The sequence below is a fragment of the Rhinichthys klamathensis genome, unplaced genomic scaffold (genome assembly GCF_029890125.1).
Source record: "Rhinichthys klamathensis goyatoka isolate OS25496 unplaced genomic scaffold, OSU_Roscu_1.1 h1tg000004l_1, whole genome shotgun sequence".
Taxonomy (NCBI): domain Eukaryota; kingdom Metazoa; phylum Chordata; class Actinopteri; order Cypriniformes; family Leuciscidae; genus Rhinichthys; species Rhinichthys klamathensis.
Window position 1 is genome coordinate 3,119,348 of NW_026606557.1, and position 17,471 is coordinate 3,136,818.

Below are 17,471 nucleotides of genomic sequence, written 5' to 3' on the forward strand. Positions count from 1 at the left end.
TAAATATGTCTCTATTGGCTAATGTTGAATGCTTAAGTTTAATGTACAATGATCGTAATCACAGTGCATGTATATAACCCATTTTTCAGTGGCACTCAATGCCTGTTAGATTCATTGATTAAGTACAATTGTTTCATATGGATCAGTCTTCTGTGAGTTTCTTAGACCACTCGACTTGTCGGTTACAAAATTTTCATTAAACGTTAAATTAATTTGTCGTGGCGCACATCCCTAGTAAAAGGAGGACTCTTTATCCACTAAGGCGCACAGTATCTGAGCAGGAATGTAAGCGTGCCGCACATGTGCGTTCATGCATTACTCCGCATTTCCACAGTACCAGCACACCTCCATGGGAAGGCATTTCAATGATTTTCCAGTGAACTCTACAAGCGTAATTTGATGCTCTGCTGTCAGCGAGGCGCTCTGGAAGTCTATGCGGTCAAATGCCACAAAAAACAAGGTGCCTCCTTCAAACAGCGACAGTGCCATCATTATTCTTAGCGAGCAGGACATCACACTTGTTGGGCTTAATGGTGTAAACACAGGAGGACAGAGGTGTTGTCTTTGGTGCCACTGGTTAAGAATGAAAGCATCTCCATCTCTCTGACACCTGACCTCGTTGTCAATCTGTCCGTGACTCTCAAGACTATCTAATGTCAGCTCATCTGCCTGAAGGCGGCTCCGGTTTCAGCTCAGCCAAGCAAGAGCTCCAGAGGCTCCAGTCGCTGAGGAACACTGGTGACGTGGGAAAGCGAGGCCTGCGTTTGGACGTTATCTGCCCAAACAGACGCAAGTTTCGGCTCTTATCGCCTACGGATAGGGAGGACATTGTGTTAACAACCACTGAGGCGATGTCCAAATGTTACGGCCCTCAAAGGAAAAGGTCAAGGAAAGGTCATCCAGACTACAAGATGAAGGAAAGAACATCCGTCACTTTGAAGCATGAATGTTGATAAGTGTTCGCACACAAACACCATGTACATTGGTGTTTCTCAAAGATCTGTGCCCGGGTGCATAAAGCACCTTAAGTGTAATTTTCCCTCAGGAACACCCTTAGGTTTCCCTTAAACTTAAGGGTGTTGCAAAAAATAACACTTAAGTGTTACTTGGGGTGTATAATGTTTCGACTTTCAACAAGTGAAATTCTTAAGGGTTTCTTTAAAGTATCTATATTTCCCTTAAGTAATCTCTTAAAGGGGTCATATAATGCCATTTTTGTACAAGCTAGTATGATTCTTTAGGGTCTAAATTAAAAGTTTGTAATATACTTTAATTAAAAATTCTCATTAGTATTGTAAGAAAACACTTATTTTACTTGGTCAAAAACAGCTCTGTTTTCAGCACGCCGTTTCAGTGCATATGACTTTAAATGATAATGAGCTTTGCTGACCCCGCCTCTCTGTTCTGTACATACACCGTTTGTAACACAATAACACAATAACCATAACGCGTTGTTCAGTATAAACGTGGGATTATGAATTATATTGAGAACATCATACATAGAAAACATGCCGTAATGTACCCTGAGTGTAAACCTTAGACGCATTCATTGTGAAGCATGCAGCTAGCGATTTGCAAAGATTAATATAAATATTAATATAAAGTTTAATAAAACGTTACACTCACTTCAGTTGTTCTAGAGGTTCAGCAGGAACATGAATAGCTGGTACCGGTCCTTTATTCAGGAGCAGCTTCTTAGCAAAACCAGCTCATACTGACCCTCGTTTATAAAGCAGTCTGGTGTGTGAAATGATTCCCGCAAACATGAAAGCATTGACGTTGCTCGTGGGGAATATTCCCTTCGAAAACAAACTCAGCCACTGCGTCTTCAGCGGTTCGGATTTAGGAACATTAAAATGACTGCTGTGTTCGTTATTACACCCAAGAACAGAACACCACAATCGCTTAGACGCCATTCTGCTCATAGACAGTGCTCCAGCATATCAACAATGACCGCGCCGGTCCGCGCAGACTATGATTGAAACGCTGCTGTCAATCAACAATCGTGGGAGGGGCGTGCGAGCTTGTGACATCACAAAATCGAACGGCTCAATTTGAGGCAGGGGAAAACATATAAGGAGATTAAAACAAAAACACTGGATGGATTTTTATCATTATATGATGGTTGTGTACAGGCACTGCCAACACACATTTCAGTGCAATCAACTTGTAAAAGTGCATGTACCATTATATGACCCCTTTAAAAAAACGATAAGTGTTGCATAAAGCCCCTTAACTGTCATGGTTCAATCCAAGTCTTTTAACGAAACGCAATCGGCCGCTTTATATGACAAACAAATTTTAATTTATCATTTTTTTCCACATATAAACACATAAAGCACATCTTATATGGTTAACAGAAGCTCAAGTGTTGCATAAAGCCCCTTAACTGTCATTTTTCTAAGTATAAGTATATTTTTTCTAAGTATAACGTAAGGTTTGGAAAACTTCACCTTAAGTGTTACACGGAGCGAGTAGGCTCAATCCAAGTCTTCTACTGAGACGCGATCGAAGTTTTTTCACATATAAACACATACAGCACATCTTATATGGTTAACAGAAGCTCAAACATGCATGTGTCACACACAAGAACAAACCTCATTGGTTTGAGTTTCCGGACCAGCCTGAATCATATGGATTACTTTAATGTCTTTCAATAAATGGGCAGAAATGATGAGCAAATATAAAAAATATCTTTATTTGTATCTAAAGATGAATGAATGACTTATGGGTTTAGACCGACATGAGGGAATTTTCAATTTCGCACAAACTATGTAAAATAGTAAGCAATCAGTTGTTTTTAGGTTAAGAATGTGATGTTTGTATTTTAACCCTTTTATATGCTTATAATGTACAGCATAGCCTACATAGGTATTCACTATACTTGTTTTCATAGGCTTTATATTACTTGATATTGCTTTATATTACGCATTGTTTGGAGGACAGCATTGGGCAGGATGTGGAATAACATTGTTTAAATTAATGTATAATAATTTTTTGATTTTGCATCTGATTATATGAAAAAATAAATCGACAGCCCTACCCCAGACATTCCCATAATGACTACCAAACCCCTCACACCATTCCTGCGGTCTGCAGAATCTACAGTATACTGTACGCATTATGCAAATGATCTGCATTCATGGGACACATGGTTGGCTTACTATATTTGCCAAACTGTGCAGTAAAAAAGGGAGCTCACTGTGTGCAATACTGCATCCCACAATGCACTTGCCCTGACTTAACCTTCCATTTCCAGCTTGACTAATGAAATGAAAATAATATCAGCTTTTTCTCGTTCTTCTCATTATCTGATCAGACTGCCGAGAGAAAAATAAAACCGGTTTAAAAATGCAAAAATAGAGCAGCCTCAGTCTATGTTGGCGGAGCAGATTTCGCTGAGTTTATCCCAGCCAGCATGCACACGAAATCCCTGCATGTGTAATGTGTAATCGTGCGTGACCTTGCAAAGTCAGTCTCCTAATTTTCATTTGTGAAATAGGAGTATTCGGCTACAATCCATGCAACATACGCACAAGAGGATCTGGTGGAGTCTCTCAGTCCACGTCCTGCTGTTCTTAAGTCCTGTTCTGGGATGAAGCGGCCCAAAACAACTGCTGTAGGATCAGTCTACCATAGCCTTAAACCTTAACCAATAGCAAAAAGCTGTTTCTAGATTGGCAGTGGCTCATAAATAATAAAGTATGAGTTCATTGTTTATCATTTTTATCTTACCGTCTGCAGTGCCATGGTCTAAACATTTTTATCAATGTAATGGATGGATTTAAATTAATTAGGTTATGGTAGAATAAAAAGCAAAGATCAAAGTATGTAAGCAAAGCCATGTGTTTTTGTTTTTTAAGAAAAAATATCCATATTTATAACTTTATAAACTATAATCACTGCCTTCCGGTAACGACTGTACACGAGTCGACTTCTGGCGGATGAGTGACCTCTGACCCGACGCATCATAATAGAAATCATAAATAATGGGGTAATTTTCATTTTTGTGTGAACTAACCCTTTAATTTTGAACTCTCAAACTTGTGATCCAGATTGATGCATTTAACTTTAAAATGAACAAAACTGTCTTAAGGGAGGTTGGCATGACCCTGGACACCCCTAAAGGAACAGAGGTCCACCCCACATGGTCTCATAAAACCTAGGGGAAACACTGCACTCATATCATGTATATTATTTTTAAATGACTTCGCATAATAATTCATAATGTTTCTATACCACCACAGAAAGCAATTAGCAATTAATGTTTTCAAAATTCAATCTCCCACTCTTTAGGAATATTTAAAAAGCACCACCATGACTAGTACTAGTACATACTGGTGTACTGAAGTGCCATTAATGACCTACACATTATGTCTGCACTTGAACTGCTAAGCGCCCCCACTAATTTCAGAAGCACCCTCGGTAGTTGTGTTCTGGTCCCGGGAAAGCAATGTACAGCATACAATGTAGCATAGTGTTGCTTGAAATCTTTATTCCATTGTAGACATGGGCCGGTTAAATGGTAATACGATATATCATGACTTTTTTTGCAACTTATTTCAATATCGTGATAATACAGTACACCGTGATAAAAGCTTCAGCAATTATCGCAACATGACAATTTGATATCGTCACATGCGTTCTGACAATTGTTAAAAAAACACACCAGTCAGCATGTGCTATCAAAACCCTGATTTCTCAAACATGACACGGGTCAATAAATGCAATATATCCACCATTATCATGATCTATACAATGCCAAGTCAACAAACATGCTGAACCGAACATTAAACCGAAACTTGGACACGTAACATTCTTTATGGCACATTTCTGTATCACAACGTCAGATTATGACCCATGTTATCTTAACACGATAGAGGAAATAGTGATAATGAAAGATTAAAAGTCTATTTGTTTCTCATTGTTCAGTACTAATGACAACCACATGAACTGAAGTGACTGCTACCCTAGATGTTTTTTTTTCTTTATTTTGTGAACTCTATAACAAAGACACCATATAATCCTCTTCAACATTTTCAAATCTCTACACATGAAAACTGGCACTTTAGGAAGAGTAAATGGAAAAGGGCTCATGCAGTTCTCAATAAAAAGCATTAGCCGTGACTCACCCAGTTCCCTGGACACTGGAGACACGGCTGCGTTCTCCCCGATCTTAGATACAGCATCAAAGTACTGCTTCCCAGCCAGAGCCATGGCTGCAAAGCGAGGATAAGAACGTGTGTTATTCTACTGAGGTGGAACAAAGAAAGACATGCATTTCACTTTCTATATTACAACATAATGCAAGATAGTTATAAAACATTGGATGATCACCATTCTGACTTTTCTGATTTACAGAGGTGTCTGGTGTCCATTCAAAAACCCACAGACAAATTTAAAATACTTGTGAGTACATTTTGAGTATCATATTATGTTGTTTCATCAATCTGCACGCGTCTCATTTGTTATCACCATATTATAAAAAGCAATTCAAAAGCAGCTGGGAGGAGAAGATATTTGGATGTACTCTGATGTCTAGAGAGCCGTTTTAAAAAGCCGACACACTGACTATGTTTACATACAATAATCAGATTAAGGACTTCATCACGATAAGACGTTTACCAGACACGAGAAAACCTCTTCACTCCCGTTTACATGCAATTTTCATTATTCTGGTTATTCACTAAGTATTTTTTTATCACATATTCACATATCTAGGGCTGTCAACTTTAGTCGTTTAGTCGACTAATCGGTCGATGCCGTCTTGGTCGACTGACATTCTCATTGGTCGACCAGTTGCATATTTATTTATTTTTTTACCAATAGAAAGAAATTTTCATTGATTTACTCCTTGATATTTATTCCTTTATAAGCAGTTATATATTACTGTATTCTAAATATAATTAGCCTATGTTTTATCCCCAACTTTAAATGCTGTAATTTAGGCTATTTTGTAACAGCGCCACAGTTTTGACAACAGCCCTACAAATATCCCATATCCCATACACAAATGATGAACTCGCATACAGTAGACGTGTTACTGGCCACTGTTTTAATCTACTTATGTCAAATGCGAAACATTTCTACTTCGACTATGTGATTTTTTTCAGTGACGAGCCTTAAATATCTTCATTTCAATGTTTTCGACCATCATCATACTGCATTTTTATCATCATGCAACGCTGTCAACACGAACTCCGTTTTGTTAGCACCCCAAAAATGATTTACGAATCCGCATGAAAACATCATTCGTGTGTACATGTCACAAGCACATGTGCACTTTGGTGGAATAGATGTGAATAAAGTGTTAATATACCAATTTATTGTGATTAAAATTGGCATAATCCACGTTTTTACTACGATTATGGTTACTGCGATTATGAGCTTAATCGCATCAACCTGATCGAAGTATTGCGTTAACATAAGGTAAAGTTTAATCGCAGTATCTAAATCTCACTATAATTGCATTACGAGGGTGCATGAAAACGTAGTCAATGCCTTACCACGGGGTTTATAGCAGAAGAGAGAAACCTCAACAAAACCTTTTCAGTCAGTCTAAGCACAACAAGCCGTATAAGAGGCGTTGTGTTTAGTCTGGGATCATGGTTATTATGTCTAACCCGATTCCTCAAACAGTAATACATTGGTTCAAGGTTTGATGAAACCTACCCTTTGCTCAGTAGACATACTTTTTTAGATTGACATGTAACTAAGTAAGCAATCTGAAGAAAAGCTATATGTGGGAGTGAGGGATGATACACAAAAACAGGAAAGGGAAGTCAAAGCTCCATCCTTTCTATAACTCATCTTGATGTTTTAGATGTCTTGCATCAAATGTTAGGTCTGCCCTTTGTTTAGATTTACACTTGATTGCCATTAAAAGCTTAATAGATTGGAATGATTTTTATTTTAAAACAAGAGATGTTGGATGTGTCTTATTATAATGATTTCTGGAGGATCATGTGACACTAAAGACTGGAGTAATGATGCTGAAAATCCAGCTTTGCATCACAGGAGTAAATTACATTTTAATATATCTGCAATTAGACAATTAGTTTTTACTGTACTTCTGATCCAATAAATGCCCTGGTGAGCAAAGAACTTTTAACCAGATGTTTATTTATAATGCCATAATCTGTCAGTCTGCTCTCTAGATATCGACATTAAAAACTCAGTATTTATTATCAACCACTAATAAATAGACTGTAGAGACTCACAAATAACCAAATGCTTCATAACACAACGCCTAAAATATAGACTAATGCTATATGGAAGCTGCTGAACGGTAAGGCTCACCTGAAACGGCTTTCTCGTAGCTCTTTCCCAGGTTTATGAGGTTACGTAACCCCGGGTTGAACTGATCCATAACATTCTGCCAAGAGAGGATTTCAAACAAAGGAAATGGTTAAAAAGTTGGCATGAGCAATCCTGATGTAATCATCGCAATTATGACATTGTGTGGACTGAGACCGTTCTGTCCATGAAACAACCTCTTCAGTCCCATTGTAAAGTGTCTCTGGTTTAATGTACGATGCATGCAGGGGTCCATCAAAGTGCAAAATGCTTCTGCTTTGGCACATACAGTAACACCATATTTAGGTATGTTAGTATGCTGTCTACCCACCCATCAAGAGACTCGACAAAATACAAACTGTTGAGTTCCAACCTGGTTCAGGTCCGATTTTCATGGATAACTTTGGTTTGTAATTAGTGGTTAAACATATTGTGTCTTCGAATCACTGTAACTCATTTTGTCCAAGCGTCCACCAATGAGTCAGAATAAACTGTTGGACCAACTTCCAGTTTGGTCTTAAATACAGACAGTAGCTCTCAGGCCTGACTTTTAATGAATGCCCACTAGATGAGACTGCAATTCTGCCAAATATTATATAGACACCAATATTATATACTATTTTCCAAAAAAATAGCAATATTCTTTCAAATGTTTCATACATCCTCAGAGACATAAGAAGATGGGGATAGTCCACTCGTAAATGTGAAATAAATTTGAATGGGAAATCATAAAGCTCAATATAAGTCCCACCTTCTGTTTAAAAAGTGTATAATAGTGATGCATCATAATGAATGAAACCAAAATTTAAGTTTTCATGAAGCCGAAAACTGAAACCAACAGTTTCTGCAATTAGATTTGGGTAACTCACCACGGTATACTGTTCATGATTGGTCAAGTTGCTCAACAACAATATACACTCACCGGCCACTTTATTAGGTACCCCATGCTAGTAACGGGTTGAACCCCCTTTTGCCTTCAGAACTGCCTCAATTCTTCGTGGCATAGATTCAACAAGGTGCTGGAAGCATTCCTCAGGGAGTTTGGTCCATATTGACATGATGGCATCACACAGTTGCCGCAGATTTGTCGGCTGCACATCCATGATGCGAATCTCCCGTTCCACCACATCCCAAAGATGCTCTATTGGGTTGAGATCTGGTGACTGTGGAGGCCATTTTAGTACAGTGAACTCATTGTCATGTTCAAGAAACCAATTTGAAATGATTAGAGCTTTGTGACATGGTGGAAGTAGCCATAAGAGGATGGGTACATGGTGGCCATAAAGGGATGGACATGGTCAGAAACAATGCTCAGGTAGGCCGTGGCATTTAAACGATGCCCAATTGGCACTAAGGGGCCTAAAGTGTGCCAGGAAAACATCCCCCACACCATTACACCACCACCACCAGCCTGCACAGTGGTAACAAGGCATGATGGTTCCATGTTCTCATTCTGTTTACGCCAAATTCTGACTCTAACATCTGAATGTCTCAACAGAAATCGAGACTCATCAGACCAGGCAACATTTTTCCAGTCTTCAACTGTTCAATTTTGGTGAGCTCTTGCAAATTGTAGCCTCTTTTTCCTATTTGTAGTGGAGATGAGTGGTACCCGGTGGAGTCTTCTGCTGTTGTAGCCCATCCGCCTCAAGGTTGTGCGTGTTGTGGCTTCACAAATGCTTTGCTGCATACCTCGGTTGTAACGAGTGGTTATTTCAGTCACTGTTGCCCTTCTATCAGCTCGAACCAGTCTGGCCATTCTCCTCTGACCTCTGCCATCAACAAGGCATTTCCGCCCACAGAACTGCCGCTCACTGGATGTTTTTTCTTTTTCGGACCATTCTCTGTAAACCCTAGAGATGGTTGTGTGTGAAAATCCCAGTAGATTAGCAGTTTCTGAAATACTCAGACCAGCCCTTCTGGCACCAACAATCATGCCACGTTCAAAGTCACTCAAATCAACTTTCTTCCCCATACTGATGCTCGGTTTGAACTGCAGGAGATTGTCTTGACCATGTCTACATGCCTAAATGCACTGAGTTGCCGCCATGTGATTGGCTGCTTAGAAATTAAGTGTTAACGAGCAGTTGGACAGGTGTACCTAATAAAGTAGCCGGTGAGTGTATTTCAGCCAAACAAATTGTACATATCTTTGGTCATCAGAGAAGCACCAATGTGCTGTTGTCACTGTTTTGTTTTGGTCAATGATTTTGACCCTCCATTTCGGCCTCTGATTTTTTTTTCGGTTGATGAAATTTTAGTACATTATTATTAAATCAACTCATTATAGACATGATTCTATTTTCCTTATTCATTTTTGTGCAATTTTAGCTAAAAGAGCCAATTGTATGCAGGTTGTTTTGGTGATTTGACATGTTCTTTGAATGTACTGTAATCCTTTGTAGATGGGAGTTGTACCTTTACCAAAGCCACTAGATGACAAGCCTGCAACCTTTAGCCGAAAAAGCGTAACGGCTAATGCTAACGCTGGTACGCAGGGAAGGAGAGCAGAGGCCATTTTTCTATGAATGGATGTCAATGGAGAGGAGGCTTCACTACACCGAATAAACCACTTGTGTGTGAGGAAACACCTTATCATTTAAGTAATCAACAGCCTGTTCGCTAAAAAGCTAACAGTATTATACACACAATATGCTAATGTGTTATTTCACATGACGATTTATGAACTTGAGTTGTTAGCAGCTTACATCTTCTTTTAAAAGTGACCTATATCCAATATCCGCAATATACACATGGCGAAACAACCCAAGGTAGATATACTGACCCGGATAAATCTTACTATAAAAAAACAATTTGCAATTGACACAGACTAAATGATAACACAAGCTTTTGCTTTCCGCAACGTCTTTAAAGGTCAACAACAATACATTGGGTTGAGCCTTCGCCCTCCATGGCGCCACTGAAAAGAGTCATGTGATCACGGTTAGCGTTAGGGGTGGGGGAAAAAATCGATTCTTAGATGCATCGCGATGCGGACGTGGACGATTCTGAATCGATTCACAATTGTCAAAAATCGATTTTCAAAAAAAAAAATTTTTTTTTAGATATATATTTATAATAACGTAATATTGACGGAACGCGAAAGACGGAACTCTGAAGCGCGGAAGTGCAGTGGCCGGACCGTCTGTGGCGTGCACATAACAGACGCGGACGCGATGGCTGAGCGCCAAATCCAAACACCCTCCTCGTTAAAAGCTGACGTGTGGAAATATTTTGGCTTCTGAAGTTGAAGGGGGAAAGGAGCTGGACAAGAGCCACACTAGTTGTAAGCTTTGTAGAGTAAAACTAAAATATTTCGGAAACAAGACACATGAAGCCAAATGACACGTTTCCAGCCAGAGGAGGAAAAACACTCGGCTGTAACGTTACCGGTCGTTGTTATATTATTAATTTACTACAAATATGCTGCTAGTTCAGACACACATGTATTTTCCTGTTGGTTCTTTGCAATGTTAATAAAATATATTGTACGTTAATTCTTTATGGGTCATTACTTTGTACTTTTAAAGCAAAGTATTTATAGTCACACACACACAAAAAAAAGATTCTGATAATCGATTTAGCATCGAATCGCAGCCCTCTGAATCGTAATCGAATCGAATCGTGAGGTGCCTAGAGATTCCCACCCCTAGTTAGCGTCCACTTGAGTTGATGTAATTCGTCACAGGCACTTTTTCAATGACGTACGACTTGCATTGACGGAAATATCCGATCTGGGGTGTGTTTCTCGAACAACGACGTAACTCACTGCTTAACTACCAGAGTAAGAAACCAACTACATCCGTTTCCCGAAACCAAACCATATTGTCACAAATTTGTTGTTCAACCATGTTTTTAATGACGTCTCGCACATGGTGGAGTAAAAACTTCTTTTAATAAATCTGTTTGAGACCGAATTAATGCTAGATGTTTTCTAGAAATTGCAGACATGGCATCTGAGGAATATTTCTCATTTTTCTCAGTTATTTTGGTTTATTTACAGATTTAATCATAGGCTCGTTCTTACACACTAGAGCACGTATGTACATGCGCACTCTCCAAAAACGGCGCGTTAAATCTCTTGACAAACTAAAAGACATGATTTACAAGTGTGTTTATTCGAAATAAAAGATATAGACTGAACTGAATGTCAGCTTGCTTTAAGGATTTATTGAGTCCACATGTCACTCAAACAAGAAACTATGCTTCTAACCACAGCTCGAGAGCTGTCGTTTCAACCACACAACTTTGAGATGCCGTTAGCGAATGTTTACTTGCAAATGTTTTGGGAAACAGTCTCGCTAAGCTATGCTGATGACGACGGAACTTGCGACCATATTTGGGAAAACGCACCACATATAAATGAGGCCTGAAACCAAACTGAGAATATCGTAATTCTGCTTACACGTCCCTGGGTCATATTCGATCCATGCCACGTGGAAGGAAAAAATAAATAAATAATCGGAATTGGGTCACTTGAACCATGTAATGTAAATGCGGCCTTAGAGAGAGCCGATCATCAGCTTCACATAACTCTGTACACACATCCTCTGAGAGACCTTCAATTAGAAATTGAGAGTGTGAAATATCCAGTCATGACTCGACCCACTTGAGCCTTTCTGTAGAGTTTCTCACAGGTTGCCCATCTCAGGGTTTGAGGTGCTGTGCCTGTTCCTCCTCTGTCAGGAGCGAGAGTGTATGTGGAATAAATTCATGCGCACCCCTCTACGTGTCAATATTGCGAACTACCTCGAGTCGACGAGACAGCCTGGTAGTGACATAATGGGAATGACAAAGTTTGGGAGAATGAAGTTTGGACAAGTAAATAAAACTACTGCTTTTCACAACAAGATCAGTTTCTGAGCAAAAGCCCCATGTGTTGTAGTAGTTGCCAAAGCTGCATTACGAAGAGAGGAAGCAGAGATTTGAATGAGTCACTAGTGAAGACTTGGGCTTGGTTATATTTACTGAACTTTAAGCGGCATACATGTGCTTACTTAATGCTTACTAATCCTCACTTCAGCCCACTCCTCTCCACTCCCTGACACGTATCGAGCCGCCTGAGACTCCTGCCGGTATGACAGGAGGCACAGCTCACATTATACTGGAATGAAACTATATTGGAATGACACACTCATGGACAGATCTGACGTGTGAGCGGGTCTCTGGTAATAAATAAACCTCCTACCAATGAAAGCGTTCATTCGGTGCCACAGCTATACTGTTTGGTTATTTATTTAAAAACTGCTTTAAACCCATGTTAGACCAACAGAATTCACCGATAATGTTGTCCCAACTAGTTAACACACAGTTGTCTGAACAAAGAATTTCAAAATTAATAATACTTCCTGAAACATTAAAGGGATAGTTCACCCAAAATTTTTAATTCTGTCATTTTCTCACCCTGATGTTGTTCCAAGCCTGAAGGATCACCAAAAGTCAAACACAAAAGACGATATTTCGAAGAATGTTGGTAGTCAAACACTTTCGGTTTCCATTGATTTCCATTATATTTTTGACCATACTATGCAAATCAATGGGAACCGAAACCGTTTACCATCTTTTGTGTTCCACAGAGTAAAGGTAGGGTTGTGTTCACACTAGTTCAGTTCTCTTGATTCCTTTGGTCCGAAAACGAAAAAGTAAATGATACATTTAGCCCTGTTTCACTTAGTGTTCACACTGTCATTTTTACACCAAACCTAAAGATAAAAAACAAAAACGAACAAAGACGTACAGTATATTTGCAACAGAGCTTGTCGAACATCCAAACCAATGCTGTCTTGTGGGCTAAATGTGCTCGTTGTAAATGCGTAACTACATATGATGGTATTTTGACCAGCTGAGAACTCGTGAAGAGCTTATAAAATGTGTAAAGGAGTCAAAATAGCGTCAGGAATCCCCCCGTCACACACACACACACACAAACGAAGATCTGCTGCGAGGAGACGCGGTTCTGATGCCTGTACTGAACTGAGACGGGCAACATCACGACTATGACGAGAAAAAACAGGTATGCTTGAGCATCTGTCCTTTTTAGGGACACATTGTGTGACAATTTCGTGTTTTTGGTTTGTTACATGTCTTTGGTCCGTGTTGCGTCTCATATTTCATTTTATAACAAATATACATCTTTCTAGCTATGCCAAGCTCTAAAATATTGTATATGAAGTCAAAAAGGTTGAGATCCACTGCCATACAGGCTAGGATCGACATGAGGTTGAATAAATGATGACAGAATTTTCATTTTGTTTAAATTAATTATGCATTTACTGTTATGAGATTGTTTTACTGGTTGCTGTCTTTAATTACGTTTTTGATATTTTGTCATTATTTGTTGTGTTGTGAATGTAAAGTAGTCATCTTTTAACATTTGTTCACAATTTTCACTGAGGATTATGCGTCACATGTTGTGGTCTGTGTACAACCTTTAACACTATTTCTCAGATATCTTTGCATTGTAGGATGATTACTCCTTCAGAGATAAAGAAAGCATAGTTCACTTCACATATTAAAGGGATAGTTCACCTAAAAATGAAAATTAGCCCATGATTTACTCACCCTCAAGTCATCCTAGTTGTATATGACATTCTTCTTTCAGACGAATACAATCGGAGTAATATAAAAAAATGTCCTGGCTCTTCTAAGCTTTATAATGGCAGTGAATGGCCGTTTCTGTTTTGAAGTCCATAAAAGTGCATCTCTCCATGATAAAAGTGCTCCACACGGCTCTGGGGGGTTAATAAAGGCCTTCTGAAGAGAAGCGATGCGTTCGTGTAAGAAAAATATCCATATTTTTTCGGCCATACGCAGTCTACTTGCGCCTAAAGCCGTGTGGAGCACTTTTATGATAGATCGATGCAGTTTTATGATGGAAAGATGCACTTTTATGATGGATAGATGCAAATTAATGGACTTTATGGACCTAGGATGACTTCAGGGTGAGTAAATCATGGGCTAATTTTCATTTTTGGGTGAACTATACCTTTAAAGTAACCATGAAATTAAAATCAACAATTCCTATTTTTTGTGGAACATTGCAAACCACAACCATCCAATCAAATCCACATGGACAAAATCAGCTCCTGAATTAATTGTCCTATAAAACTATATAGTTACCAAAATGAAATTTTTAAAAATATTTAAGAAAGCAATTGAGAGAATTTAAAAATCTAAATGCTGCATCACATTGCCTTTTGACTTTTTAACTTTTGTCAACACTTTCTCTTTTACAGTGTGGGGTCTACTGTATGTCTCTGCGATTAGTTATTACATATCAGTAAATTTGTCACGACAAATGTCAAGAACAAGCTTGGGTCATATTCCAACCCAAAATAATACTAATTATTATTCCTTTTATATTATAAAGAAAATGAAAGGGTACATTTCAGGATTAGGGCATAACTGCAGAATACCAGAAAACAATTATAAATAAATAAATAAATATATATGTGTGTGTGTGTGTGTGTGTGTGAGAGAGAGAAATGTGACGTCACGTTTCCCTCACTTTGATTCAGACAAATTAAATTAGGCTATATCTGCTTGTGCCAAGCCCAATATTAAGGCTGTTTTTGGCTAGTTTTAAAGGGAAATAAAGAAAATGATTCACACAAGGGTGGAGAGATAATAAAATAGGCCTACATTCGCAATAGGCAAAAAACAGTCTCAGTATACGTGTGTGACTAAATCCCAGAATGATTTAATCTACTGTAGGATTCAGATCTGACTCATTTGGGTGTGTCAATAAATCATTTGACAACCATATGTTCTGTGGTTAAAACCCACCTGTTGCTCAAATGTCAACCCGAAAATTTGAATAACCTTTAGAGAATCGTGTTTGTCTTCTTCAGCAAACGACCCAGTTTGACAAAAAGTTTCCTGACCTGGTTAAAAGTTTCTCAACCAGCAAATTGACCACCTAAATCCAGAAACGTCCTACCTCTCAACCTGTTATCGACGACGTGTTTGAAATGTCTTCATATATGTGGATGTTTCACGCTTAAGCAAGCCACTGTGATCTCCACAGGTGAATAATATTGGTGTTTTTGTCTTGAGGTAAGCGTCATTTCTCTCACCTTGTAAGTGCTCTCGGTCAGCTTATTCACCTCCTCCGGGTCGCGCGACATTCTTCAGCGACGAGCGCGCGCACTCAAATGTCCACAAAGACTCTCCTCTCAATCGAAAATTACTCCAAAATAACTCGTACCGGACAGCACGCTTATCGCCTCCCGACAGTCCTCATAGCAAGACGCTCGTCTACAAGAGCTGTGCTATAGATTTCCTTAAGAAAGTGGCAGCAGTGTTACTCAGTAACGGACAGGTGGAGTTGAGCTGAGAGTCGAGGCTTTGCTTCAAACTTATGAGCGCGTGAATGAATAGTGTGTGTGTGTGTGTGTCTCTGCGACGTCAGGGGCGGGACGGATAAGGTGAGGTGTGGGACGTCACGCACGGTCCTCTCTGACAGGTGCACTCGGACAGAAACGAAAGATAAATGCTGACATCTGCTGCTTATTTTCGTTATTGCAGACATCTGAACATTCATAGAGTCTGTACTTGCTTTCAAGAAAAACAACGAGAACAAAACAAAGAGAAACATGCACTGAAAAACCGTAGAAGCTGAGTGCAAAAACTCGCAAGTTTACTTTTCTTTTCTAAGTTTTTGCACTCAGTTTTTGTTTTGTTTTTTCAAGTGAATGCAATTTTTATATTTATTGAGCTTTTTACTTTTTATGCACGTGGCATTTTGGTGCACTTTTCTCTTTTTATGTTCATATTTATAATTATATATAAATATGCATGTGTAAATTTACATAAGTATACATTTACACACACACACACACTGTAAAATATACAAGTATAGTTTCAATAAAGACCCAATTAAAACTGTGGAAAATCAAAAATATAGATGTGCTAAATGTGCTGATTATGTTGGGCTACATTGCGTTTTTTTCTACTAGTACTTTACTGTTATAGGCCTATGTGTTGTTTTTTTTTTAGATCAAAATGTATTTATTTAGATTTGCAAATGATATTTATTTTAACCCATTTAAGCCCACCGGCAACTATAGTTGCCGCAGTGTATAGTTGTCATTTTCCTTTTGTAAGTATTTTTCTAGATGTTATCTATGTTTTAGGTCTCAATGACATGCAAGGAAACAACCAAATAAAGGATTTCAAGAAAAAAAAAAAAGGTATTCACTTCCTTCCTGTCACATGAGGCTGTTAACTTCCTACCCCTACTTCCAGGAAGCATAGCGAAGGCAAACCCTCCCAAAGAAAGCTCATTTTCATATTACTAATAAGTTTTTTTGTTGACATATATATATCTACATAATCATGAAGGTCTCTAGAATCATCCAAACAAAACAAGTACTGTCCACTTATGAACCTACCACTTTAACCCTTGTGCGCTGTTCATTTGAGGTTTACAGTCGGGCTGTTTGTGGTCTCAGAGACCCCAGGCAACAAACTGTCATTTAAATTTTAATTTTTTTTTTTTTTTTTACATTTTTATGTAAAAGACCCACATTTCTACAGTAAATTTCATTCATGGGGACAACATGGATAATTTGACATGGTTTAGTGTAAGATTTTTGCCCATCTTTTGGGAAATGACGTTTTAAAAGTAGTTTAAAAGTGTTTACTGTAACCAGTAGATACCAGTAACATTTCTAAAAGTTTAAAACTAAAAGAAATCTTTTCACACGTTTTTCCAGTTAGATTCATATCGACATATTATGAAATCATAATTATAACAATAAAAGTTACTTTTTGTCAAAGTTTAGCAAAAAATCAATAATGTTACATTATGATTAGAATCAAATCTGATCAGGATGTTACAAAGAGAAAAGTTGGAGTCTTTAGAGTTGATCATTTATTTCAAACATCTGTTTTTCATATAATTCTAAACAATTTAAGTGTGCCACTTATTTTTTGTCTATGTGTGTTCTTTCTGATTTTGAGGATGAATTTTGTCCATTGACAAAAATCATTTGATTCTAATCATAATATAATATTATTGAAAAACAGGGGGTTTTTTCCAGTACAAAAAATGCCTAAACTTAGACAAAAAGTTACTTTTATTGTTATAATTGTGATTTCATAATATGTAGATATGAATACAACTGGAAAAACTTGTGAAAAGATGTCTTTCATTTACGGTAGTCAAATAGCAA

General features: G+C 38.2%; 1 protein-coding gene across 1 annotated transcript in view; it reads right to left on the minus strand.

The window, feature by feature from the left end:
* Positions 1 to 15,677, minus strand: part of baiap2l1b (BAR/IMD domain containing adaptor protein 2 like 1b) — a 78,856-nt gene extending 63,179 nt beyond the window's left edge. Inside the window, exons 1-3 of the mRNA XM_056251539.1 lie at positions 15,372 to 15,677; positions 7,300 to 7,375; positions 5,133 to 5,219 (exon numbers count right to left, since the gene is read on the minus strand). Of these exons, the coding sequence (XP_056107514.1) occupies positions 5,133 to 5,219; positions 7,300 to 7,375; positions 15,372 to 15,422 (214 nt within the window). The 5' untranslated portion in view covers positions 15,423 to 15,677. The remainder of the gene's footprint in view (positions 1 to 5,132; positions 5,220 to 7,299; positions 7,376 to 15,371) is intronic.
* Positions 15,678 to 17,471: the final 1,794 nt, after the last annotated feature.